Source organism: Periplaneta americana, chromosome 10 (genome assembly GCF_040183065.1).
Source record: "Periplaneta americana isolate PAMFEO1 chromosome 10, P.americana_PAMFEO1_priV1, whole genome shotgun sequence".
NCBI classification, from domain to species: domain Eukaryota; kingdom Metazoa; phylum Arthropoda; class Insecta; order Blattodea; family Blattidae; genus Periplaneta; species Periplaneta americana.
This window is the reverse complement of record NC_091126.1, coordinates 106,002,554-106,028,079: the sequence shown is the minus strand read 5'-3', so window position 1 is coordinate 106,028,079 and position 25,526 is coordinate 106,002,554. Positions and strand designations below refer to the sequence as shown.

The following is a 25,526-nucleotide window of genomic DNA, read 5'->3' as shown; positions in this document are numbered from 1 at the left end:
TCAGTAGATTTGCTGGCATGTAAAAGGACTCCTGCGGGACAAAATTCCGGCACATCGACGACGCTGATATAACCTCGGAAGTTACGAGCGTCGTTAAATAAAACATAATTTACAATTTTACAATTTTTTCTACTATTTTAGTTGTAGAATATTTAAAATGTTTGTATATTCAGGTGAAAATATTGCAGTATCTGAGACACAACATGCTCGTATCTGATACTTTTGTTGCTATGAAGAAAAGAGTGCCTGTGGATGAAATTGATTTGGATTTAGCTGGAAATCTGTACATATCGTCATTACCAAGAAATCAGAAAATAATTGCGTGATATTTTGAAGCTTGAGAAGTTCATTCCTCCAGTGTATAAACTGTGGTATATTCATATTTGTGAGTAGGTGTGGATATTAATAAAAAGGACATAGAGACGGACTCAGAGTCAAAATACTAGCACATAAATAGACTATGATATGTTTCCTATTCTTTTAAATAACTGCAGACATTATTTTGGCGTATAGTATTTACATTTACATACAAATTTTGTCTTGAAATAATTTCAATTCTTTCTTTGAGTTTGAGAACTGAATATGTTTATTCTTACATTTGTTAAAAATAATATAAAGAGAATTAGTTAATTTTTACTATAATAACACAAAATTATTATTTTTTAAATGTTAAAACACATTTTAAGTAAAGTTATTCCTGCAGCTAGTGTTTAACGTCACATTTTTGTCATTTTGCATTGAAAGATATTCAGAATTTTGATTGAGAATGAGAACTGGATAACTCCATCGTCACTTTTATTAATTGTTCATTGGAGATTCAATTAATATTTACTTTAATGGTACAGAAAGCTAAAAAAATGTCCGAAACTTTTCAATGACTATTAAAAAATTTATTGAATGTTAAAAAAAATTATGAAAATTGTTTTTCTCGATTATCACAAAACTACTGTTTTGGTCTTTATCTACTTATCATTCTCAGGTATTCAATTCCAAATCTAACAGCATAGCATTGGGTCAAATTGCTTTATTCTTATATCTTTCTTTTGTACAAATTAATATTTAGCTTCATATGAATATTAATCGACATTCAGTACAACTCCAATTCTGTATAAAATGCTTCACAAAGGTCGCAGCGATGCAGGCGCACTAGGGAAAGACCCATAATCGCGATAGTACCATAGATAACTACGCAATGTTATATTATGTAACATTTCGATGGTGTTGAACAGCAATCTCGTATATAAACAAAATAACCCAATAAAATTTCACTGGATTTGCAATAAAGAAATTTTTCCGAAACTACTGCAAACACATATTAAGTCAAGGCATGGATACAAACTTCGCAAGAAGAGCTTTAAATACACATTTGTTCGTTATCTCCTGTAAAACTGACTTTTTATATGCGACACGAGGTTGCTGTTCAATACCATCGATTTGCTTTAACAGTAGACACAAATTACATGTTCATATATCAAATATATAGCTTTTATTTTTTATGAGCTCTAATATTTTTAGGACCGAAAGAGGTCCTAACAAACTAACTCGTACAGGTTAATAACAGAGAAAAATTCGTTTCGGCGCCGAGGATCGAACTCAGGATCCCCAGTTTTACGCACTGGGTGCTCTACCACTGACCTACGCCAAGGCTCAATCCACAGCACCGGATCGAATCTCTCTCCTTTGGATTTTTCCTTTTGTGCCCTTTGTTCATGTTCGACAAATATTACGTATTCATCAGGGCTGAAGAAAGTATTGATATCATGGCAGTAAATAATTTCTATATACTGTACATAGTTTACAAAATGTGTCGCGTTGTCGGGTGTCCCTTCTGTCTGTAAGGAGCAGAGAGAGTAAACATCTGACTATCCTCAATAGTAGACCTGCTAGAGTGACGTGAGGTATCAGAATGAGGAAACAAAATTCCAACAAAGAATAGATAATAAAGAAGCCTGAATTCAGAACATGGGGAAATTGTGTTTGACTTAATTGATAATCATATTTTTTGTAATTGTTATATTTGTTTCGAGTTAATTAGTTTGAAACATAAGTAATCCTGTAAATGTAAATTGTATTATAAGTTAATTCATACGGAGCGGACTGTACAAGCAGGTGCTACCGTTGTAGACGCACGTGCACACAAAAATTTTGTAAAAACAGAGCTCTACGTACGATGAAGCGTAGCCTATAACCAATATTTTTTTCAGACCTAGTAATCATACAAGGAGCGCCCTAATATGAGTGGCTTATGCGTCCGGGACTCCACAGTTTATATGCACTGCTAGACGAATAATCTGTGTGAAGATTATTAATTGTTTGTTCCTACAGTAATTATCTGTTATGGTTATTATTAGCGTTGGTCCACTATTTCGTCCATTTCATTAGCTGTCTAATATATGTGTGATAAAATTACACTTCAATTTTTTCCAGCTAAATTATTATTATTATTATTATTATTATTATTATTATTATTATTATTATTATTATTATTACTGCATGTAAAATATGTTTTTACTGTACTGGTTGAGTGGAAGAGAAGGCCTTATGGCCTTAATTCTGCCAGGCAAACTACTACTACTACTACTACTACTACTACTACTACTACTACTACTACTACTGCTGCTGTTGCTGCTACTATTACTACTGCTACGTTTGACCGGAACGAAAAAGAAATCTGGAGTGATGCTGATGTGGAGGATAATAACAATAAAAGATGAGTATAACGAAGAAGAGAGATATTCACTTCCACAAGTAAAAACTTACTTAACCACAATTTTTCGTCCACAGAATCAATGTTCACTCCAAATTAAGTAAAAAAAACTCTTTTTTCAATTTTTTTCAACACTATTATGTGCAAAAGCGTTGGTCCACTATTTCGTCCATTTCATTAGCAGTCTAATGTATGTAAGTGATAAAAATACTCTTCAATTTTTTCAGATAAGCCATTTCAATGTTATTAAATGGTAACATATAAAAGAGAACCATCACGATCTCCACTGTCGAAAATGAATATTTGGTAACGACCGCTAGATGGAAGTAGTGGTTTATATGTATAACAAAAAAGTGGGATTTCGTTAGTACCGGTAGTGGTTATCTTATCATCATCATCATCATCATCATCATCATCATTTCTACAGGAATACTTATGTAATGTCAGATGAAAATATATGGGTTCGAACATAGATATAGAGATTGTTGGGTCTGCGGAGTAGACCTCTTTATGAAATTGTTTAAGTACGAATAAAATATGACTTCTAATAAATGCAATATTTGACGATAATATAAAAATTATAAAGTGCCCCGGCTCCGCCTGACCTCGAAAAATAGTACCCCGGTGGCGCCAGTGTTCGCCAGGCCTGAAATACTTTCCTGGATGGAAGTACAGTTGCAAGCTATTACTCGTACTCCATGCAATTCCATCATGGTTATAACGTGACTTCTTTTGCAGTAGCTAGATGGCAGCAAAGTGAAGTTCATAAAAGTTTTTGTTTTGAAAGTGTATAAGGCTGAACTATATATGATATGTGCTCAGGTCTAATAAGCACGTGTCCAGAGACGGAGAGTCTGTGGATGGCCAAGTTTTGGAGAAAATAGTTTTCATTCTGATCGTTGAATTTAATATTTTTATAATGGATGTACTTTGAAATTTATTGACTATAATATCTGATATTGTCTCAAATGAAGACGCAATATAGCCTATAATAATTGAAAGGGGTGAGAATAATATAGTTCAAAGCCACACAAACAAAATTTTACAGGAGCGCGTATTAAGGTTTGCAGTCCAATGCTTGTAGATGCGGTATCATAATTTCTTTGGTGTACTCTTACGTAATTTTTTTAGTAATTTTTATAATATATCACTAATAGGTTCTCCATATGTGTACGAAATGAATTCGCATAAAACACAATTTTTGTTAAAAGTATGGCATTGGAGTATCTGGTTCTCACCCCTTCAATTATTCAAGTCCCTAGTCCTTCATATTACTACGACTATTTCGCTCATGTACCAATTCCAGTGGCGATGCGTCCTATGTGAGTCTAGATTCAAAACCCTCCATAATCCTCAAACATGATTTTATAGGAAGGGCAGTTGTTTATATTTCCATGAAAAAATCAGGTTTTTTCCACAATAAATGGTTTATTAACATTATTAGGTATCAAGATGAGTTTTAGAAAAAGAATCTAAAGTGTACATATCAGTAAAAGAGCTCCAAAGGAATTTAAATTACATGCATAGTGGGATTTGTTCCTCAATTGGTGAGATAGGGTATTGAAACTTTACTGTGATTCAATGTTCAGAAAAAAGTGGAGGTTGAAATTGAAGGGAATGTATGTGAGAAAAATAAAAGATATGAATTAGTGATATCTTTTATTGACAAATTTTCAACAAAAATGAATCCAATTTTTACTATCGTACTCAAACAAACAAAATATTCTGTACGGTTGAAAACACTGAAATTTACACTTTAAGCAAGATGGCATCTGGAACTCCTTCACAAGCACAATCATTATTAATATTTTCAGAGTTTTATTTTCATTTTGTATGATATTAACATAAAATTTGAGTCCATCTAACTCTTTCCATTTTGGACCATAATGTTTCATGAGGAGATTATTAACGTCAGTTACTTTCTTGGGATTCATTTCTACTATTTTAGGAAGTACTACCGACGGAATAATATTTTTAACAGTGGCACCTCTTTGGGTAACATATTTTGCACGATTCGCTTCATTCGCATGTTTTAGTAGGTCATTTTACGACGCTTTATTAGCATCTTAAGTTATTTAGCGTCTGAATGAGATGAAGATGATAATTCCGGTGAAATGAGTCCGGGATCCAGCACACACGTATAATGCTCCTCGCCTTGAATCATAACATTAGTTTCAGTTCTGTGTTTAAAAAATCGTTGACAATGTTGAAATTTAAAATCCAATTGGCTCTGTATTCGAAACATGTATGGGTTGCATTCTTCCAATCAAATCGGGTACATTATCACCATTTACATAAATTATTGAAACTTTCATAGTCTCTTAATAACTGGCAATATTCTTCGGGAGCAATAAATGTTTCTTTCTTCCGTACGCCTTTCTCAATGAGTGCAAAAAACACGATCTGCTGGCATGAAGGAGTGGCCAACAACAGGAAAAATAAAATCTACTTTCTTTACATTATATGTAGCCTCAGAGTTCAGCCATTTACTTATCACACCGATGATTATGGTGTTCTTATTTTGCCCACCACAGCCATCTCATATTAGCCTTAAAGTGTTTATTCCATTTAGATCAGATGAGGTTAGTCTGTGGTATAGAATACGGGCTACCTCATTGGAGCCATTATGATATTCCGTTTCATTCCAACAATAGCTGTGTGTACGTTGTCTTTTGTAAGTTTTGACTTGGAACTGCCAGTGACTATTGTAAAATTGTAGAAACTGCATTGTCGGCTGAAATATGTTACTTGATGTTAATGTTATGCCTTATTTAACGACGCTCGCAACTGCCGAGATTATATTAGCGTCACCGGTGTGCCGGGATTTTGTCCCGCAGAGTTCTTTTACGTGCCAGTAAATCTACTGACATGAGTCTGTTCCATTTAAGCAGGCTTTGAGAGAATGAGCTCGTTTTTTAATCATCAAGTGTAACTTTGTTTCTGGATCCTCTTCCACCTTTATTTGTTCAGCTCTTTGTAAGCAAAATGAGCATACATCAACTCGAGGGCTACCAAATCCAATATTGTATTTAGTATTAAAAACATTTCGAAAAAAAAAACACTCCTTTACTTCTAACTCGCTCTCAACTGAAACATTATACAGCCTCCATAGCTTTCTGGTTTTCAACTCAGAAGGTAAGTAAACACGTGCACAGGTCTTGCTTCGACAATAGTGAGGTTCGCTACGTTGCAAAGATTCAATGAATTTACAAATTGCTACATGACGAGGAGCAGATCCTATCACCTCCCCTGCTTTCAGGAGCTAATTTTCAAGCCTAAATCACCTAGAAAGGAATTTCGATATACAGGTATCAGGAAACCTGTAGAGCAGCGGTAGTCAGCAGAGTGCACGCTCGGGCTAGCGTCTCTTACCCGCGAGCCCTCTAGTGCATTTATGGGAGCGGACGGATAAGCAATATTTCAGTGGCGGCTTTTCGTTCGTACCATAAATTATGTAATTCAGTGGAATTCAATAGTACCAATAGTGTAATGGAGCACCCAATGTTCACATGCGTATTTAAGTAAGCATATTTTTACATAGTTAATAAATACTCAGGATTTCCGTTTTTTATGTCAAATTCCTATTTTATTTTACTTATTTATTTATATTATTATTTTTTATTTTAATATTATATCTGAACTGCGACCGAGCACGAGCGCTGCTCATTCGGTCTCAAATTTTGTTAATACTACTGTATCTTCTTTTTATATTGCTTGTATTATTTTATTTGTATTTCTCTTTGTTTGTTTTGTAATTATATTTCTTTATTCTGTATATTTGAAATAAATATTTGAAATAAAATAACTTAAAAAAAAGTCGCCTCTGAAATTGTGGAGTCGATTCAAAGGAGGAAACAAGCCACAAATCCTGATATTTCACTGAAATGTGAGGAAATAATTTCTCCGAACTCAATTCTATGACAACATAATCATTATTCTAATGGTAGGTAGCTGCTCAGGACAGAGTTCTTCGGCAGCGTCTATTATACATTCTTTCAACAAATCACAATCTGTGAATGGTCAGAGGTTTCTTCCAAGATGCAGAGCAATTTTGTAACTAACTCGAACACTGACATCATCTTCATGAACGTCTTCCTGTGAGTAACACTTCTTCTTCTTCTTCTTATTTTCTCTCTAGGCTTCCAGCCTGTTAATCCAGAGTATCTCTTCATCTACTTAATGGTCTTCCTGGGGATCTTCTTCCGGATGGGTAGTTATCCCTAGCGATTCTCGCAATTCTATCCTCTCCCATTCGAGATACATGCTCATTCCATTGTTGTCTTCTTATTTGCGTCCATTCTCTAATTGGTTGTATTTTGCATTGTTCTCTGATCTGATCATTCCGTATATGGTTCCTTCTTGTGATTCCTACAATTTTCCTTAATGTTTTCATTTCTGTTGTATCCAACATCTGTTTCGTTTTTGCTGTTTCAGGTCTTATTTCAACTGCATAAGTGAGAATAGGGCGCACCACGGTCTTGTAAATTCGAACCTTAGGTTCAATGTGGAGATATTTATTTCTCCATATGGTGTCGTTCAAATATCCCGATACTCTATTTGCTTTAGTGACTTGGTTTAAAATTTCGTTTTGTAAAAGGCCTGAGCTTGATAACTGGAAGCCAAGATATTGAAAGCACATCACTTGTTCAATTATTTGTTTTTCCAATTCTAATTTGCATCGTATTGGGTTCTTACTTATGACCATAGATTTTGTCTTTAGTGTAGGTATTTTAAACCCATATTTTTACAGCTGGTATTGAACTGATGTAACATTCTTTGCAGATCATCTTCGCATTCTGTTACCAATATTACATCATCAGCATAACATACCATTTTTATTTCTTTACTTCCCATTTTATATCCTTTCTGAGTCTTTGTTTCTTTAATTATTTCTTCCATTACCATAATAAAAAGTAAAGGACTCAATGAGTCTCCCTGACGAACATCTTTGTTAACATCTATTGCATTTGTTAGGTGATCGTTTACTTTGATCCTTACTGTATTGTCTGAATATATATCTAAAATAAGAGCAATCAGCCCATCTGGTACATTATTTTTAGTTAAGATTTTTAAAATGGTATTTAACTGCAAAGAGTCAAATGCTTTTTTTACTCGAAATCCCTGTTGCTCATCACTTAATGTGATAAGTTCTGATAGCTTACTGTGGATAATTTTAGTCGTTATTTTTAGAACTGTATTTAGGAGATTGATTCCACTATAATTTTCAGGTATTTGTTTATTACCTTTTTTAAATATAGGTATCAAAATACTTGTTTTCCATTCTTGAGGTATACTTAAATTGGTAAAAATCTGTTTCTGTAGCTTCACAATTTCTTTATGCAGGGGTTTCTCCGTATTTTAGCATTTCGTTCGTTATTTCATCAGGACCAGCAGATTTTCGATTTTTCAGTTTTTTAATTACACTGATCACATCTTCTTCTGTAGGTTCTACAATAGTTGTGCATGTCTCTTCTAACGATGGTTCCTTTTCATCTGATGAAAATAAATCTATAAAATATTTTACCCATACCTCGTCCACCATTTTAATACAGTTAATATATTCGAGTGATTCTTTCCGTTGGTTGCGTATCATTCTCCAAATTCTTTTTTGTGCCCCGTAAAAATCTCTTTGCATATCACTAGTATATGCCTGCCAATACTCTTGCTTAATTTCTCTAATTCGACTATTACATTCATTTCTGATTTTCTTATATATATCGTAAGCTGATTTTGTATTTTGAGATCTAGCTCTTAAGTAGGCCTCTTTCTTCTTCTGGGCTATATCTTTAATTTCTTCGCAGAACCATGGAGTATCCTTCTTTGTATTGGGTATTCCTACTTTCCTACGTCCTAAAACTTCTTCTGCTACTTTTATAATGTTTTCTTTCAAGGTTTTCCAATTGTCGTCTATTGTGTTCTCTTCTGATATTCCATTTTTTTAATGCTATTTTCTAATCTTCTTTGAAAAAGATCTTGGATACTGGGATCTTCAAGAAGTTCTCTGTTAAGTTTCATTACAAAATTATTACGTTTCATCTTCTGCTTTTGAATGCATAAACGTATTTTGCAGAGAATTAACTAATGATCACTCCCAATATTAGCAGAATTCAAAGTTCTTACATCCAATATTTGTGAAGGGTGTATAGGGGAGAGTCGGGTAGTATCGAACATCGGGTAATATCGGACAGTGAGTTTCTTTCATCTACCACACGATGATAGTACCTGATTGACATGGTTACGTTTCTGTGATGTCGCATAGAGAAACGTAACCATGTCATTCAGGTACTACCATATGTTGGTAGATGAAAGAAACGCACTGTCCGATATTACCCGATGTCCGATACTACCCGACTCTTCCCTACTTCTATTGGATATTACATAATCTATTACAGACTGGTATCCTCTACTCTCCCTAGTATACATGTATTGCATTTTGTGGTTAAAGAATGTATTGTTTATTCTGAGATCATTATACGCGCAGAACTGATATAGCCTTTCACCGTTGCCATTACAAACTTCTTCATTAAAACGTTGTTTGACTCCCGGAATAATGTTTTTCCCAACTCGAGCGTTTAGGTCACCTAAGATCATCACTGATTGTCCATTAGGTATAAGATCCAATTCAGACTGAAGGATCTCATAAAAGTGATCCTTTTCTGTCACTGGTTTGCAATCTTCAGGAGCATAGACACTAAATATGTTCAAAATAGAATTTGATAATTCCAGTTTCACCAACAATATTCTTTCACTTACATATTTGTAATCTTTTATAGCATTTTCATACTTTTGATGGATAAGTAATCCTACTCCTTGTTGTGCTCTCATATCTTTGGGTACTCCACTATATAGCATTATATATTCATTTATTGCTATAATTCCTTTGCCTTTCTTCTTAGTTTCACTTATAGCACAAATGTCTATTGCCTTCAGTTTCAACTCCAATAAGATATCCTGGTATTTTGATGTCCATGATTTTACATTCCAGCAACTTATTCTAAGACAATATTTTCTCCATACTCGTTTATTCCGTTGTCTCGCATTGTTTGTCAACATTTTAGCAGTCCGGCTTAAAACTCTAGTACTTTGAACATAAAATAACCGATGGTAGGTTATTAGCCTGGCCTCGGGGTGTCCAATGGAGGGGCTGCCAATGTTGGACCAGCGTGATTTTCTGTCAGGGTTTTCTCCCTTAGCTGACATGTCCCAATTTTAAAGCGTCAGGAACACAAAGTTCTAAAAAATCTTCAAGAACGCTAATGTGAATAAGGCCGGCAGCATACTGCATGGGAATTCTTCCCGGTCAACCACGGATCGTCTCGGACGGTATCGACCTGTGATGTTACCTGAAGTTTCATCCACTAGCGGACAAGATCGTACGTTTCATACTTTGCACTCATTCACGTGATTTGCTGTATGTCCAGCGAGAGTTATAATTTTGTTGTTACATTGTATTTACGAGCATTTTATAATTGAATTAAAAATGGATAGGGCCTATAGACACAGAGAGACTTGTTATGTGCATGCAAGGACCCACACTTTTTATTATACATTGAAAAAAAATATCATTAAGAGAAATCTAATATATAAAGTACGGAAAGAAGTTTACAAAAGGCATTTATGTAATTAAACTCCTATTTATGTGATTTTCTTCTTTTAAACGCATAAAAAAGTCGATCATTGCTACGATTTTGTAGTCGGTTGCTATCAGGTCACAATTGAGAAAAGCAATGTATGGAAAACAAACTACGTACGTCGTGGCGGGCGAAACTCTGTTCGAAACTGTCGACAGTTCTAGAAAGACCGAAACAGTCTTGTCCAGTATCAGACGGTCCGAGACGAAACTGTCTCGTCCAAGACACGATGTCCGATGCAGTATTCTGCGGGCCTAGGGAAACGTTCTCTGACTAACTGCACATCAGTATCGGAATAATAATAATAATAATAATAATAATAATAATAATAATAATAATAATAATAATAATACCTGTCTTATATTGGTGTTTTAACTGCTCCACCATTTCGATTCTTTTGTCGTCTTTAATTTGTGGTATTCATTAGCATGACAGTTGTCATAGTGACGCTGCAGGTGATATTTTGTTATCTATCACATTGAGTATCTTACTGCAAATTAAATGTGTTGCTACATTTTCAAACTCTGTAAAAAAAATGCCTCCTCCCATGAAGGGTTAAACAACGTAGGGGTGGAAGATCTACATAAATCACTATTTGAACTTTCTGCCATCGTGTACGTACACAAACCACTCACAAGTGTCTAGTACTTACTACTCTAGTCTCCACTGATCGTCCCCACCACCCAAGGCGTGCAGGCTTCCCTGCTCTCTTTATCCATACCCATTTCAGCGAGTGCTGAAGACCACTGCTGTAGAGGAACAACGAATGTTGTACTTAAATGTCAATGCTCTCTTTGAATTTTGAACATGATTAGTCTTTACTATAGAACATTTACAGTGTTTCAGAATAAAATTATCCTGTTGTAGCCTATTTTGTCTTTAGAATGATAAAATACCTTGTAGAACTTCATTGTATCAGTCATTCGTAATGTTGTGCATTGGAATATTTTCGTATTGTGCTTGCAAGTTGGGAACTGTGGGAGACTGGCAGGAGAATACCTGTTACAATTAAAGTGTCAAATAATTATCTTATCGAAGTTGACTGTAATAATAATAATAATAATAATAATAATAATAATAATAATAATAATAATAATAATAACGTTAATAAATGAATGAAGTTGTGTACATAAAAAAGAACGTAAACAAACATAGAGATTATGTTAAGAGGTTAAATTTAAGGGTCATTCCTCGAAAATGCGACATTTTCACGAAAAATAAAAATCTCACGAATCTCTGCTTGTCATATGTCATTGTTTTCGTTATGATCCGAATTTTTTGAATCTGATAACACTCATTGTGTAACAACACGTATGTGGGAGAAAAAGCGCCAAGAAGTCTGTGGTTTAAGAGCACGAAATTATCTACTAAAAATCACATATTTGAATACACATTTAAGGCAAATAAATCATTACTTCTGTATGTTAAATGCAATTAATAATGAAGTGCGGACCTTTGTTAATAATTACAATGCATAGAAACCGTAATACAATGCTTATTTCGTGCTTGATTGCAATTATTACAAGGAAAGGTTGAGAGTTCGTGTGTCACGCTCAAATGGACATTTGTTTATATTTCTTCAAAACCATTTATTTTTTTCATGTTTCATAAATGTAAAAGTGAGACACATCACATAACAATCAACTTCTCATATGGACAACATTTTTATTTATGTACGTATTCTACAAGAAAAAACACGTGACACACGCAACACAATGACTGTGACACACGAACAAAAATGTTATGTTCGTGTGTCACTAAAGTTTATCCTAAAATCCAGTTACAAGATTTGTTGTTATTGGAAGTCTTTACGTCTAAACATAATTAGTAGTGGAATTTCAAATACTTATTGTTGATTAAGATAATTGTGTGTGCGTGCACACGCACCTGTGTGCGTTTTTTTTTCAAAGTACATAAACTGTAAGTTAAAAACTCTTGAAAATATGTGTTCCATAACTGTTGTAAGGGGGAAAGGAACTGGCCACGCTATCCCATTATCTCCTGGCCTAGTTTCCTCATGAGTGGTGCCTTCTTGGTATCACTTGTGAGGTTCACACCTATCTTTGGACAGACTAAACAACAACTGTTGTAAAAATATAGTGTGTATGCCTAAAATTAGCATAAGACAATTATGCCTAAAGTTCGTATAAAATATTTATTATTTTTTTAATTCCTTGAATTAAAAACTTAAAAAATTGGTTTATGTTAATTTATTTCATATTAAAAACAAGCTTATGCAGTACATTTATATCGTAAATAGGTAGCCACCATACTAGGCCTGTGTATAAATAAATTGGTGTAATTATTTGCACCTTAGGTAATTGGTACTAAATTTCTGATATCAATTTAAAATCGTTTTATTTAATAACATTAATTAATTTACCCTAGGTATCATTTAGCAATTCTAGAAGTTAGGCCTTTTTAAATCTATATTAGTTTTTCTATTGATATAAATATTAATACATTTTGAACATTTTTGATAGTATTTTCAAGAATTTAAGTTGGACTGATTACCGGTACTTGGTTGGGTTTTTTTTCGAGGTTTTCTCCAATCATAAGGCGAATGTCAGGTAATCTATGGCGAATTCTCGGCCTCATCTCGCCAAATACCATTTTGCTATCACCAATCCCATTGACACTAAATAACCTAGTGGTTGATACAGTGTCGTTAAATGACCAAGTAAAAAAAAGACGTCAAATATAGGCTACATATGAAGTTAGAAAATCTTGTGGTGGCGAAGAATTTAAAGTGTCTGTGATGTCTAAGGAAGGGAAGTACTACAAATGGTTGACATATTGGTATATTCGTCACATGACATTACACAGGAAGTATCACCACATGTGGTTGTAAACAACCGTGGATATTTTAAATTTAAAAGTGTATTTTAGTGTAATCTAGTGTTGTTTTGTATAATAAGAACTGTAGGCATAGTCTTCCACAAGAAGTGATGTATTTATAGTGCATTTAAAACAATTAGTAACCAACATGACAGAAATGTTCGTGTGTCACGTTCGTGTGTCACAACACATTTGCAATATTTTGTTTCTTAATGGCACTGTTAATTTTTTTTAAGTTCGTGATTTAGCAGTTACATATACTACACAAGTGTCTTAATTGTTTGGAAAACAACTGAATTCATTTATGTCATTTGGCACAATAATATGAACATTTTCCATTTTGGTAATAAATCTAGTGGCAAGAAAATGTTCGTGTGTCACACCATACAATATTTAATATTTTTTGCATTATTAATTATTCATTTTCATTAAGAATTTTTATTTATGTTTAGGAATACTTATGTTAAAAGACAGTAATGTCTTTTTCATGAATTACTAAGTATTTAATTAAATATCCTGTGAAGATCATAGTTAGGCACTTAAAAAATGTTACGTGTGTCACTATGGAATGACCCTTAATTATCTTTCTTGGCGCATTCTGTTTCTTTTCCAGTTTTCTGTTTGCCTCTGTCGTTTTCTGGATCTGTCCGGTGAAACAAGAGAAGCTTGTGCACTAAATTCTCTCATGTTTTACTGTGATTTGCATCGAAAAACGCAACTATGTTTTCACAACAGAATCGTATTTAAGCGTAGCAGAACGTATGACCGCTGGCACTTGACCGCATCCTCGTCAACGATTGGCTGTCTTGTTCATAGAGGATTTTGGATCCAACAAGTTTGCAAGTTTTACGTGCTATAGGGATTTTGAAACTAAAACCAATTTTCATCGCTCTATTTCAGCCCAATTGAGATGGGTTTCAGTATCAAAATTTATACCAGTATTAGAATTCATTATACAGATTCAAATGGCATCAAAACAAAAATCTGCAAAAAATTACGTTTATGGGGTTTTGAATCTAGACGACTCATGTGTTCAATGGTTCAGAGAACCCCAAGGAAAAACAATTTAATTGTTTAAATAAATTTATTTATAATTTACAATATCATTCTTTGTTTTTTGCTCGTCTTTAATAAGTTTACTTGCGGCTCTGATGTATTTCTGTCGTATGAAACCTATGAATCGCAGAGCTCGAATACATGCTTACGAGATTCAATTTCTCCTCTGAACCTCGCCTTGCCAGCTTCTAGACTTGCGTGCGTGACGAAAGGTAAGGGGGGAATGCTGCAGGGAAACATATCCATGCGCTGGTAAAAAAAGACCAGTGCACTGCTATGAGCGCAGCTGTCCAGTGAGATAGTCGACACACTATGGCGGAAACGTTCTTGGTGTTTTAGTCTTAATACATTCATATGTGAGTGTGACCAGTGTTCGTGTCCAATGAAAATGAATAGTGTTCAACATCTTTTACAAAGAAATTTTTCAGTTTTAATCTTTGAAGATAAGTGTTATCTTAACTCGATTTAAAGCGACTTTTAATGTAAAAATATATTAAAGAAACAGATTTGCGGTTGTGAGTCTATACTAATAATAAATCTGTAGCCAAAATTTTTCTGGTAATTTTCGATTTTCCAAAAATAATTGGTGTTAACATGTGAGGTGTATAGTTCCAAAACCCGACATTTGCTTTCTAAGTGGTTTAGAGAAAAAGCCAAAAAACTATCTGTAGTATTTCCAGTGTTGAGATGTGCAGGAAATTTTTATAATAGTCTTTAATATTAAAGCTGATGATAAAATTACATGTTTGAACTAAAAGTATGTATTTTTGTGAGAGTTATTAGATTATTAAATTTGGACATGTCGTGTTTTGGAACTAACTATTGCATATGTCGGGTTTTGGAACTAACAATAAAATATATGTCGGATTTTGGAACTAACAATAAAATTTATGTCGGATTTTGGAAATTCTAATAACATTATATCCCATAAATAATTCACATTTTATACTAAAAACCTATTAATTTTATTGAATCCATGGAATATAATAAACAATTGTTATTTATTTATATGTAATATATCATCAGAATATTATATTTAACCTTAATTAAGTGTACATTTTAAATCCTGAAATTCTCTTCTCCCTGTGGTTCACAGATAGTCAATCTTCTTCATCCTCATCCTCGTTATAAATATGGTCTGTAATATTCTTTCAATATTTCAAAGTTTCCATGTCTCTCCAGTTATCTTAAACATTTCTTTAAGTAATTTGTTAACATTACTTAGGTCTTCCTTATTAGATTATGCATGTGTTTTTGTGCAAGTGTGATTTTTCCATCCAGACCACGTTTTCCCCTTTTTCAAAATCCTTTGTACAAATTTACAATTCTTCTATAGTTTTGTTCACCCCTTATCGCAACTCCATTGTTTATTCCTTTATCTTGATTCTTTTACAGAATTTTAGTTTGAAATGCCAGCCATTTGGTGGCTTCAAAACAGTTTGTATATTCGTTTTCCAGTCATAAAGTAGACAGTCTATACTTAACTTGTTTATGGTGTCATTGATGTTGAAGATATTGCAGTAATCTTCGGATTTCATAATGTTCATCTTCTTTGCCTCCTTCTCAATTCCATAAAAAATTCTATCCGTTGGAATAGAGGAAATGGAGTGACTCATTTTACCTAATTGTTACATGAAGTCTTTCATAGCACATCACTAATTTATTTCACATTTCTTGCTACATGTATCCTCTTCTGTTCTTTTTTTACTGGCGGAAGTCCAATTTTTAAATGCCACTTAAATAGAAGTCCCGCCCAATTCTTTGACACTTGCAAGATTTTTAACAAAGTTTGTCGGTAAACTGGTAGAACACGACCTGCTCCCATCCCCTGATGTCTCACTGTTCTGTTAACAAAATATGTTTTAAGATAATCAGCTGTTGTGTATTCACTATGAATTCATCTTGAACCAACTTATTAGGGACGCTGTAAAGCACTTTGTAAAAGTGGTTGATATCACGCTGAGTTAGGAAACTTCATTGGTTTATGGGTAAAGTTTTGAGTTCTGAGAGAGTAGCTACCAATAATCAATACAAAAAATTATCAAATATAGGCAAGCATCGCACAATCACTGTAAAGACAAACATTACAGTTAGCATAAAACTTAACTTCCTATCCCTTTTCTGTGTTTTGTCTAGTTCTTTGTATCACCGACTCTATTTCTTCCACGCTCAGGCTCTGAAGGCGAAATTTGTATGCGAGATTCTATGAAAATTTTATTTCTGTAAGAAGCTCCCATAACACGTCAACACGTTGTGAAAATATGCACAGCTCTGAAGTACCTATATAATGAAGCATATTCTTATTCAGCTAAAGTTCCATTGTCGATTTTCCCAGTAATTTCCGTGCACTGAAGAATTATGATATTCTAAAAGAAAATACTAGTGGCATAAAGAAATCACACACTTTCTTTGTCTTGAGCAAAGATGTCGACTTCTGGAACGTTACTGGCCTTCATAGTTCACAATGGAAGTGTAAATGTCTGACTTTGGAATGAACTGCATATGTCGAGTTTTGGAACAATACCTTAACAAAATAAGTCGGGTTTTGGAAAAAAAACTCCGTATTTTAAAACTTGATTTATGTTAGAAATATCGAGTTTTGGAGGATGAAATAGTGTTTTTCCAATGTATTTCAACCCAAAGATATAATAAATGATCGTAACTCATTTTTCATAAAAATGGCAGATGTCGACTTTTGGAACTACACACCTCATGTATAATTAACCATTCTGAAACCGAAAATCGCTTTTTTGAAATTTTTGTTTGTATGTCGGTCTGTCTGTCTGTCTGGATGTTTGTTCTTACATTTCCGAAAGAAAGAAATATAATTAAATACCACTATATATGCTGTATCACTATTTAAGTTATTTGAAGGGTTCAGAACCATAGTGAGCCAAGCGCCATTTACTGAAGACGTAGAAAACAATGGTTCAAATTAAGTTATTACTATAATTCAATGGAAACATATAGCAAGTAGGCCTAATATAAAGTTTACACATTAAAAATAAATGATATGTCAATCTTCATGAAACTATGGTTGCATGTAATAACAAAAATAAGAAACATGTTAAAGGAATTGTCATTGCACCAAATGAGTGCTCTCTGGACCATAATGATCGCATTTTAATTATTTAATACAATTTAAATTAAGTAACATATTAAACGATTTATCCTTCTATCAAACACGAATATTCCCTGGATCAAACGTCCTATTTTAATTATGTAATTACTTTATATTTATTTCTAACAGGTGCAGCGGAGCGCACGGGTACGGCTAGTAAACAAATAAATTATTTTGTTTCCCGTGCCTGTCATTTGCTGAGGGTAAAGATAGGAGCTGAATATGCACTGGTGTGTCAGATTTAAGCCATCTGACACAGAAATTAAGACACATGAGGAGTCTATTACTCATAAGAATGCCCGCCTACATTTATCAGTCCTTAGAAGAGCAGAAATTAGGCAACAGCTTAGCTTAGCTTTCAGGTAGAATATTGAAAGACAGAATGATAACGTAAGGAAAAATCGCCATGTTCTTTCAAAGATAATTGATGATGATTATCATCAGGCTCATTTTAAGGCTCTGCTTTAAAAAAACTGTAGTATATTTTTTTTTAATTTTTCAGAAGTGAGATATTGTAAAAATGTTGAAAAACTATGTAATATCATAAAAGTGATGACTCCTTGTCATTTTTGGCACGAACCGCCACTGACCAATTCTCGAATGGACTGTAAGTTTCCATTGAAATCGAACCAATTAAAGTAATCTATTACTACAATATTATAGATTTCATATTGCCATTTCAGTCTTGTCGCTGTTGATTCGCAATTGTTTCTACAAATCAACGGAGAACATTATAACCTAATTATTAATAAACTCATAAATAAGCCTATTCAATTTTCTCAGCCTGATCAAGTAGGCGCACATCCATTCAATTTACTTTTACGGAATGTAACTTTCATAAATTTACATTAATTAAATTTCCATCCAATTTAATCGTGCTTACGATAAAAATGAATATTTCCATTACTCCGTCGTAGTTAGATTACGGTCGTTACTAGTACTTGACTCTAGTACTCATTCTGAATAAATTTTTCATTTTTTCTTTACGAATTGAAATGAAATATGCTACGATGCAAGTAAATAACATGTGTTATTATCATAATGTAATGTTAATTTGATTAAATATTCGTGATATTGTTTAATTAAATATTACGCAAGGTTTTCATTTCCTTTTGACAAGTTCATAATTGTTTGTGTTCGGACCTATGATAGACTAATAATGCGATAGCTATACAAACATCGGTGTTTTTATTTTCATTTTGCATGCATTTAAATTTTCGAACTCGTAACCAGCTTGTAACCGATATCCCACAATGACTTGAAACCTGAACTCTAAGTTCTCAGATACACAACTACAAAACACGCCGTGCTGTGTATATTAGATTTCAGTCATTTATTTGGCATTTTCTTAATTTTCATTATTGATCTTATACTGCTATGAAAGTATAAGCAAGTCAATTGGTTAGGTCAGAGAATTATTCTGTTACTGGCGTCTTTGGAATGTTACAAGTAGTAGCATGTCAATGGCTAAGAAGTATGTATGTATCCAATGCGTACTCCACTTCACTTTATGTGATTCGAGTTCCGCATATTGTGGATAGATGGCAGGACTGTGACTTATTTTTCTAGTTGTACACCACTTCGGCAGGTCACACTGTGCATGTGGAGAGTTATGTTGTGTGTGTAGCAGGTTATTTTTACGACGCTTTATCAACATCTAGATTATTTAGCGTCTGAATGAGATCAAGGTGATAATGCTGGTGAAACGAGTCCGGGGTCCAACACCGAAAGTTACCCAACATTTGCTCATATTGGGTTGAGGGAAAACCCCGGAAAAAACCTCAACCAGGTAACTTGCCCCAACCGGGAATCGAACCGGGGCCACCTGGTTTCGCGGCCAGACGCGCTAACCGTTACTCCACAAGTGTGGACAGTTATGTTGAGTACTAGGGTGAGTGTATGTGTACGTGTTCGTATAAGTGTAGTGTCTGGAATGAGTGATGATGAAGATGAGGAAGAGAGAAGGGGAAAACCGGTACCGGCATGTAGCCTACCCCTATCGAATAGCACCAACGGGGCCGCCAGGCTTAAAATCCCCATCCGACGGACGAATCACTATCAACAGTGACATAACGATGGCTCAGAACCAAACTGTTCCAAGTCCATTCTACTATTTTTTTTCAGGAGAACTATATTAAGCTCCTGACATTCAAAGCTTCATGAAACAATTTGGAATAGCTTCATAGCAACCTTATGAAGAGAGATATTACAATTTTGTTCGATTCATACATGCTGCCAAGGACATGGAATACAATGAAACACATATTTCTTATAAAGATTTGGACTTAGAACAGTCTGGTTTTCAGCCATCGATATGGCTTCTCTTCATATGGACTGTGGCGAGATTTGGGATTTAACCCAGGCATATTGGTGCACAATTTAGTGATTAGAATTTGCGCCGCCATCTCTCCTAGTCCCGAGGTAGAAATTTTCATATAAAATTTCTGACCCCGCCGGGAATCGAACCCGGGCCGGCTAGTCTGGAGGCTGGAGGCAGACACGCTACCACAGAGTTAACTCGGCAGACTTCGATGGCTAGGATGTAACACCACGTATCTACAAAAATGATGATTTAGTTTAACTACACTATTATTAAATTAGCATAATAATAATAATAATAATAATTATTATTATTATTATTATTACGTTTAGAAAATTGGACAGTTATCTAATATTTTGTCCTCGAGTAAAAGATCATGTAAAGCAGAAACATAAAGACCCTATACAATTTTTTTCTAATTTGGGAAAAATTAATTTTGAAACCATTTGTTTGAACCGCCTGCAAATTTACAGAAACGAGGTATCACTCCTTACCCATCGATGTATATTAATCACGTAACATGGGCGAAAGAAACAAACTTATAAATTAAATAAAGCTGCAATTCGAAAACTGGAAAATAAAAAGCGGGAAAGGGTAACAAAATTAAAAAAAAAAGAATGCTTCTTAGAGTGGAAATACTTTTCACACGAAACAGGCATCAAGAAAATTAAGAAAATCCGATAGTTATAAAAATAAAATTCGGAAACAAGCGGTTAGTTGTAGTGTACGCACTGACACCTATAATATTAACAATGTAGTTCTTGTGGAGGAAGAAAGTCGGAAATTCGGAAGGAAATATAATGAAGAGGAAGAAAGAGACCGTGTGACACGACTGTGTCGAAATAGCTGATAAAGTTGTTGAAAATTTTGTTAGTGATTGCCCTGAAGAATTGTGTGTTAATGTATCGACAATTGGCATTTTTACGCCAAGAATGTATCACAATGAAAACAGTGATTTTCTACGTCATAAAAACTGATAATAATTAGCAAAACCAGATTTTTAACAAAATTTAAAAGGCAAATCAATCTTGCGGAATTACACAATATATTCAAGTGTCATGTAAATTGTTCAAAGATAAGGCAAAAATCGTTACTCATAGCATTTCAAGTTGAAAAAAAGACATTTTGAGTATTATTTCTACTCGTGAAAATTTACTAAAGCACAAAAACTGTGAGTTGGCGCTCTTAAAAATAAAGAAAACTTTTGGAACTATTGAAACATATTTTGAATCAAAGGTTGATACAGAACAAATGTACTGGCAAAATGTACATTGAAAGAAGTTTTTACAGTAGTAAAGAAGCTAAGAAGTCGTGTCTTCTCTTAAGTATGCATGAGGAAACATAGTATTCATTATATAAATGACAATACATGACGTTTCGATCATTTTGTGCGGAATTATGAGACGCTATTGAAATGTAGAAAAAGCACAGTCCCTATATTAACTGTCTTCAAAAATGTATGATAAAATAACTTAATAACAGCTTATCCGCGCATATTAGACAGTTTTTGCACCTTCGACGCCCGCTAAATATCTAACGGTATGTTGACGTCAATAGTGAGTATTTGGTGACGTAAGTTCATGTTCGTAAAACTTTGAAAAGAATCGAAAGGGATTGGTGGATGTATTCCTTTAATGTGGCGCTTGTTTTTTTTCTTCTATTATACGGAATTTCCCGCTACGTTAACATTTATCATGTCGTAGCTCCTATGATAATCATTCGCGCTGTAATTTTTTTTTATTAACAGCTCAATGTGTAAGGATAGCATAGAAAAAATTTCGAAATGAAAATATTTCATGAAAAGTGAGAAAAACATTCTAACTTCGATGTGATCTGTTCCGAATAGACATTTACTCCTTCAGAAGTTAGTAAGCGGCGAGCTTTTTTATTTTTCATGTTAGATGGGGAAGTCAAAGCGAAAGAAATTTTGAGAAAGAATGCAAATTACTTTTAAAAGTGGTCACTACTACTCAAAATCTTTACTGGTTTTCCGAGTTACGACGAGTTAAACAAAGGAGTGTTTTCGCTTGACGGAGTATTCATGACTCAACCTTTGTCCTTTGGAATCTCAACGGAAAATACTTTCCTGAGCCTTCTTGTACTTTGATCTGAATAATTTATCCATCTTGAGTTGTTCTAAGTAGATGAATATCGCCCACAGATGTAAATCTCAAACGAGATGCCATGTTTTAACATCGAATCAGGCCTACGGTAAACTTCGTTCGCCCATGTTATCCTGCTAGAGATAGCGGGTCCGCTATTGAAATAGCGTGAGATGAATGACTCTGACTCTTTCATCAATGACGTCAACATAGAGTTAAGCTTTTGTTATTAATGGAGAAAAATTCGCTCCGGCGCCGAGGACCGAACTCAGGATCCGCAGTTCTACTCACTGGATGCTCTAATCACTGAGTTTCGCCGCGGCTCAATCCACAGCATCGAATCGAATCTTTCTCCTGTGATTATTTCCCTTAGTAGCCTTTCTCCATGTTCGACATATACTGTATATAGGCCTATATTGACATAATATATTAAGTCATCACACAAGGAGCCCATTCATTTGAGTGACTTGGGGGCCGGGACTCCACAGAATCAAAGGAGAAAGATTCGATCCTGTGCTGTGGATTGAGCCTCGGCGTAGCTCAGTGGGTAGAGCACTCAGTGCGTAGAACTGGAGGTCCCGTGTTCCATCATCAGCGCCGGAGTGAATTTGTCTCTATTAATAATAAATGGTAACCATAACAGATAATTCTATAGGATAAAAAATTTATTAATCTCTACGCAGAGTTTAGCGAGAAAGAAAAAACTCCTTATTGTGTTTGTGTCTAGGGTCGCAAACAAGTTAAATAACTAATATTGTCATATCTACTTCGAAATATTATACAGAAAATACATAAATAGCCCAAAATAACTGCAAATAGTCAGAGTTCTAGGTATTATTGTAATAATAAATAAAGGAAAAGACTTCAAAATCCGCCTGCATTACTGAAGCAGTCATGCCACACACACTGTTATCTAAAAACTGGAGTTTAATTTTTTGTAGGTTTTCTTCGTCGACCACAGATTTATTTTATATTTACAGAATGGTAGAAGTGTTACCGGTATACCAAGATCGATTGGAACAATCTGCGTCGGAATGAAAAGATAAAGTACGAATGAATTCAAATAAGTTTCCGATAATGACGACTCATAATGTAACACCGTGAGGAAAAGTCCATCTCAGTAATTTTATTGTCAACTGTATCATTTTCAATAGTATTAATGCATTTTAGTGCACAATATTACCTTATACGTAAACGCCTTTTGATATTTAACAATAGCATTACTGTTTGTTACTACCTTTTTCGCTCTCTGTAGGTTTCCTAAAATAACCGAGGTGTTTAGGTGAGGGGTTTGGACTTTTTCCATTGCTGGTTGTCACAATAAAAAAAATTAAGACACAACGTTTCGAAGGGTGGTTCTCCCTTCGACTTCAGGTGGAAGGAAGGAGAGAAAGGAAAAAAACCTACTGTTGGGATCGTTACGTACAGCTATTCTGTATGACTGACCTGAAGACGAAGGGAGAACCACCCTTCGAAACGTTGTGTCTTAATTTTTTTGATTGTGACAACCAGCAATGGAAAAGTCCAAACCCCTCACCTAAACATTAATGATCCACCATTGCTTTCCAACCCCTCATTTAGATCAATAACCGAGGTAACATAAAATTTAACACGTGAAAGACATATAATACATTTTCCAAAGTGATATATTGTTAAAAGTTGTGTAATCAAGATGTATAACTGAGAAGTTTGTCACCTCTTTAAATCTGCATAGCATTCTACAAATTCGAAGAATGTTTGAGCTCATTATAAGTGTAATTTCAAACACTGCCTAACCTATTCTGCAAATATGCTGTACAATAAATTAAATGAATATACTTTTAAATATAACAATAACACATGCTATATTTATGCACATACGACCAAAAACTTTTGTTCTTAAATACATTATAGATTTAGAACCCTGCATTTGTAGGTTTTATTCCAGTTGCCGTAAAGAGTACTGATAGATTCATGAGCTTACAAAGAAATCTAATAGTAGTCAGAAATTTGCAATAAGGAAGGAAGTAACACCAAAGGAGGGCCTAGTTATAGGGCGGAGAACAACAGTTCGCCAACCTATGAACACGTCCATGTTTACGGAGTATCTTATCTTACTCACCTGATAGTAACACAACTGCAGATATTCGTAGGGCTTCAGATCTTCAAACTCCTGCTCGACATGTCTGGGTATAGGATTAAGCCCGCCCTTGGGGTCATGTTTGTTGCATCTCAGCAGACACAAGGTCTTCCTGATCATCTTATCGTAGAAATGAAGATCTTCAATATTTCTCGGATCCATGAACGCGGATTCCTCTGCCTCAGATTGACATTTAAGCCTACAGTTCACGGTCGTGTGTTTTAATACCCGATAGCTGGAAAGAGCACGTTCCAAATTATCAACGCATTCTTGCCATCTCTCATCCAAGTAAGCTTCAACCCCGTCGCGGTATAGTACGTCACATGTTTTCTCGTCAGTCTCTATTCCTGTTTGTGATAAAACATGGTTATCTACAAAGAAGCACACGCACAATAATACTAACATACACATTTTGGTCGCACGCACAAACACACACACGTCCGCTATGGAAGTGGCCATGTTTTCTAGCAAGCGGCATTCGAGAATCAGTGGATCGGATGGCAGTTCTATTCACATCTGGGAGCGCCGGAGTCTGTAGGCGGTTGCATTTACAAGTCTCGAAATCCAGTGACGGAAACTTTCCTGTTTACGCGGTTCGCTATTTTATTTATCGCTTTCGTTAATGTGACAAGTGAAAACAGAAGCCTCTTTCTACAAATACCACTTCTAACAAGTCGTAGCGATGTCTCGAACGGGAACGAGACGGGAGTCTGGCTTGATATTTCCATTCATCACAATTCGCTAGCTAATACACAAGCAGACTCCAAACATTTAATACACACGCGTCTGACTCACACTGCTACATCGCCTCGACTGTATTCGCAATCTACCGGCGGACGTATATGCACTGTTCTTCAAGATTTGTTGCTGATGTGATGTCATAACTCGCCTCCCGTCACAGCTGCGTACAATGCATGTCCAAACAGTTTCATTTGTACTTTTATTACCTCATAATGCAAGAAATTATATGTCCCGGTCCTCACTGACCTAAAGGTGTCATTAATATGTAGCTTTTACTGCTTCTTTGTTTATGTAATATGGGAGTAAGGATTTCGGCAATTGTTAAAAATGGTGGATTCCCGAAATGCATGTTATGTTTTTTGCAAGCCGAACCCTACACTTTCACCCAGGGTAGTTGAACTCAGATCCAAACTGTACTGAATGATAATTTTATTTAGAACTACTAATATGCCTAATTTTAATTCCATGTTTGAATTTTAGAAAACTAAATTCATGTTTCAAATAAAGTTTGTTCACTTGGAGCTCGCCCAGAATCGCCGTATTTTGTTTCTCATAGCTAAAGTTAGGACATATAATTCATAGTTATATCTTGTATCACATTTTTACTTGTAAAATATGATTTAAATTAATATTTTGTGCACTGTCTCCTTGATTATAACAATAGTTTTAAAATGAATTCTTTCATTTCTTCAACATAAATTGATAAATCCTCCATTTATGAGGCAGACAGACAGAGAGACACATAGATAGATCCGTTCCATAATATTCTTACATTTCGTCGCTTAAGAAACAATACCGCGTAACTAACATTTTTGGTCAAAACTGTTTTTTTGCACAGATGGTGCCTCCACTGTCATCTGCATGCATTGACAAGCTCGGGAATTTGATTAC

At 34.6% G+C, this 25,526-nt stretch overlaps 1 protein-coding gene across 3 annotated transcripts in view; it reads right to left on the bottom strand.

Moving 5' to 3' along the window:
• Window positions 1-24,710, bottom strand: part of LOC138707935 (prolyl 3-hydroxylase 1-like) — a 487,774-nt gene extending 463,064 nt beyond the window's left edge. For all 3 annotated transcript variants that reach the window (XR_011334463.1, XM_069837999.1, XM_069838000.1), the window contains exon 1: window positions 23,877-24,710. Coding sequence is in view for 2 of the 3 variants with exons in the window: in XM_069837999.1 (XP_069694100.1) it covers window positions 23,877-24,353 (477 nt within the window). In the remaining variant the exon portion in view is untranslated. The remainder of the gene's footprint in view (window positions 1-23,876) is intronic.
• Between the last annotated feature and the right edge of the window lie 816 nt (window positions 24,711-25,526).